General features: G+C 44.6%; 1 protein-coding gene across 1 annotated transcript; it reads right to left on the bottom strand.

Annotated features, from left to right (window-relative positions):
• Positions 1 to 465: 465 nt before the first annotated feature.
• On the bottom strand, positions 466 to 2,504 carry MAGEE2 (MAGE family member E2). The gene is given in 2 exon segments (XM_033201156.1): positions 466 to 1,556; positions 1,558 to 2,504. Coding segments are annotated over 2 exon segments (1,569 nt in total). The 5' UTR covers positions 2,310 to 2,504; the 3' UTR covers positions 466 to 739.
• Positions 2,505 to 3,648: the final 1,144 nt, after the last annotated feature.

Here is a 3,648-nt window from a genome sequence, read left to right as displayed (position 1 = left end):
ATGCCTATTATGCAAGTTTCCATAGCATAATATAATTGGTGGTTTACTTCCATGAGCCCTCCCCTTTAAGCCCTGGAGCCCAGCTGGGTCTTCTTCACTCTTATATTCCCAGCACACAGCACTGTTCTCAGAGCATGGCAGATACTTAATAAATGCTTATAAAATAAATGAATGCATAAGCATGGTGTCTAATTCATTATGCTTTTATTGCAAATACAGGTAAATGACAGTTATATGTGTATATATATGGAGAGAGTTGTATATATGTATATAACTATATATATAGTTATATGTATGATATATAGTTATATATATTATATATATAGTTGTATATATGTATACAACAGTAGACACAAAGGGAGAGCAATCACAGATCAGTGGTTTTGTGTTAGTGTGTGTGTGTGTTATTGTTATTTAACTCCTGTACCAGACCATTTTACTGATTATTTCAAAGCTGTAAATATTATCAATACATTTTACAGAGATATCTGAACTTTTATACTGAAACAAGACAGGGATGGCAAATGAAAAATTCCATTTATAAATATTGATCATTAACCTAATTCAAGGGTATATTAAAAGGAAGGAAATATTACTAGAATTGGAACACAGACAGCAAGCACAATGTGTACTTCCCACCCAAACCCTCCCTGAATTCTAATTAGAGCCCCAATGACAATTTTACCAAGGCATCTTTAACGGATGCCACTCAGCTGAAGTGATACATATTCCCTAGACTTCACATGGGGCCAAGGAAGAACATGGTAGTTGCCTCAGATTTGGCTCTGGCCTCCTCATCTTCCACAGCCTCCCTATATTGTTCTGGCCAGTCCTGTGGTCGCTTTCTGTAGAGCCTGGCCATGTACTCCAAGACTTTCATTTTGGTGGTTTCATGGTGAGCTCGAGGACCCCATAGAAGCTCATATTCAACTGGGTTAGAGTAGGACAGTGGCCTGCATTCCAGATAGCGCTGTCTCATAAGCTTACAGGTGATAGCATGCTTTCTCCCTACATCCACACTAAATCTTCGAAGCAAGTTCCAGACATTGGCCTCTTTGACACGGTTGCCCATTAAGAATATCAAACCTAGGATTGGCATTACATATTCTTGAGTGGGTCTCCCCAGGCTCTCTAGCATCACTTGCTCTTCCTCTGATTCTGGTTGCTGGACAAGGAGGTAGATGTGCTCACTGGTATCAACCTCAATCAGAGACAACCCATAGAACATATCAAGAATTAGAGTAGCTCTATTGAGGATATTTGGGAACACATCCTCAAATTCTTTGCCAGTGTGAGCCAATAGCTCATCCTGATGTATAGGCAGCAACTCCTCAGAGACACTAATAGCCAACTGGACCAAATCATTTGCCTTATCATTCATAGTGTCCTCCGACCAGAACTCTAAGCCAGCAGTCAGGCTTCTTTCTTTGGTTTTGTCAGCTTCCAGGGCCTTGTTATATTCTTCTGGCCAGCTCTGGGGTTCTTCATCATGGGCATCTGACACAAACTTCAGGGCTTCCATCTTTGTGATTTCCCTATGGGCTCTAGAGCCCCACAAAACTCAAATTCAAGGGGATAGTGCCATACACTGGCCAGTACTCCAAGAATCGCATGCGCACAAAGTCAGTGGTGAGGAGGTTCCTTGTGTTCCCAAAGAGGTTGTTGATCCTCTGAGGCTTATCCCACATATCAACTTTTAGCAGCAGGTCCCAAATGGATGCCTCTCTTGCTCGGTTCCCATTCAAGAGGATGTGGCCTAGGACTAGGGCCAGGAGACTTGCTTTTGGCATGTCCAGAGACTCCGCTATCCTATCGGTGATCTGGGAACCCCGTTTGCTGACTAAATTGTATGTGTCAGCCTGTGGATCAATAACTCTCAGGTTCAACCCAAAAACCCGGTCCAGGTGAGCTGAGGCTCGTCTGAGGATCTCAGGGAACTGATCTGAGTACTCTCTGAGAAACTCCAGCATCTCGGACTGCTGAATAGACCCCTCCTTCTGGCTTTTCATTCTCATGAAATTCACCAAAGCAATCGACCTGTCTTCTAGAGGGTCGTGGACCCTGAGCGCCCCCAAACGTCTGGACTGCTCGTCTATCAGGACTTCCAGGTCATTCGTGTCCTGAACGGCCTGGGAAGTGTTGACACACTGAGGGTTGATTGGTGCCTGAGGGCACTGGGGGGCATCAACGACTAGCATGGGGGTGGGGGGCCCGGAGGCGTTAGTAGCTTGTATTTCACCTCTGCCGTCGCTGTAATCTGCAGTGATCTCTGCGTTACAGCGGCGTGCATTCTGGCTTACCAGAGACATGGTTCCAGGAGACAGGAGCGGGAACGGTGAGATCAGCGATCAGTCAGAGAGAGGACCGTAGCAGTGTTGGTGCCTCGGCACAAAGCTGAAGCCCGAGATCCTGGAGCTGGAAGGATCAAAAGTGAGATCTGGTGTGAAGAGCGATCTTTCTACACAAGCGCTGGCCAGCAACGACTGCAAGCCTCAGAGCCTTAGTTTGCCACAGCCTACGCAGGCGCAGTCAGGCTTTGCATCGTAGTGGCCACGCCCCATTCCCTGTCTTCCTTGCCTCTCATTCCCTCCCCCCACCTCTGAAGGGCAGGCTAGGCTGATTGAAGTGGTTGCTGCTGAACTTGAACTTGTTAGAGAAGAGAATTCAAGAAAGGGAGTAACAGATATAGCAAAAGGGTCAAGGGATGAGGAGCGTTCAGTGATGCTCCCTCCACTTGAAGTTTTTCTGTGGGGCATAAAGCACCATGCTATCAGTGGTAGAGGATTCAGAGAGGAGAAGGAGGAGCAGAAGGTGGAGGAAGGGAGGAGGAGGAGGAGGACGCTGACGATGAGAATTATTTTACAGACTCGTTAAAGCATCCATTCACTCAACAGATATTTACTGACCACATGCCACATGCCAGGCACAGTGCTGTATATCAGAGTACAAACATAGTGATTTTTCCCTTTTTGTGTGGTGCTTACATTCTGAGGTAGGTTCAAACAATGGTAATAATAATGAGAGATAACACTTATGGAGCACTGACTATGTGCAGGCACTGTTTCTGGTGCTTTCACTTTCCTCATACTAATTCATATAATGCTAGCTATTAGGTCCTACTCTTAATGATCCTTATTTTACAGATGAGGAAACTGGTTCATGGAGGTCAATGTACCTGTCCAAAGTCAAGCAGCAATAAAAGAAAGAGACCACTCAGGTCTGTCAGTCTCAAGCATATTACTTTCTCTCACACCATCTGATCTTTAACCTTATTTATTAAACATGACTCATAAAATAGATGCTCTGATGGAGGGTTAATTAACATGTGATACAAACGCAGAAGTAAGTAATGAATTACAGCTTAGTCTGGGGTATGTTAAATTGTGGACAGTTTCCAATAAAGCCTCAAGAAGAAGTTGAACTCTAAGTGATGAATACATGGGAAGGGTTTTAGTAGTATTCTAACCTGAAGTAACAGCAACAGGTAAGGCCTAGAGGAGTGTAGTTACAAGTTTGTGTAATAGCCACTCTCCAGGGTGACTAGAGCCAGAGTGCACTAGAATGGGTGGGAGATGAGGATGAAGGTTGCTAGACAGTAAGGACTGTATTTTCTATTCTTCACTTAGTATGTCAAAGTTTGCTGTGGCC

This window comes from Trachypithecus francoisi, unplaced genomic scaffold (genome assembly GCF_009764315.1).
Source record: "Trachypithecus francoisi isolate TF-2019V2 unplaced genomic scaffold, Tfra_2.0 Lachesis_group6, whole genome shotgun sequence".
Classification (NCBI taxonomy): Eukaryota; Metazoa; Chordata; class Mammalia; order Primates; family Cercopithecidae; genus Trachypithecus; species Trachypithecus francoisi.
The sequence above is the reverse complement of the archived record's forward strand: the minus strand, read 5'-3'. Positions and strand labels throughout refer to the sequence as shown.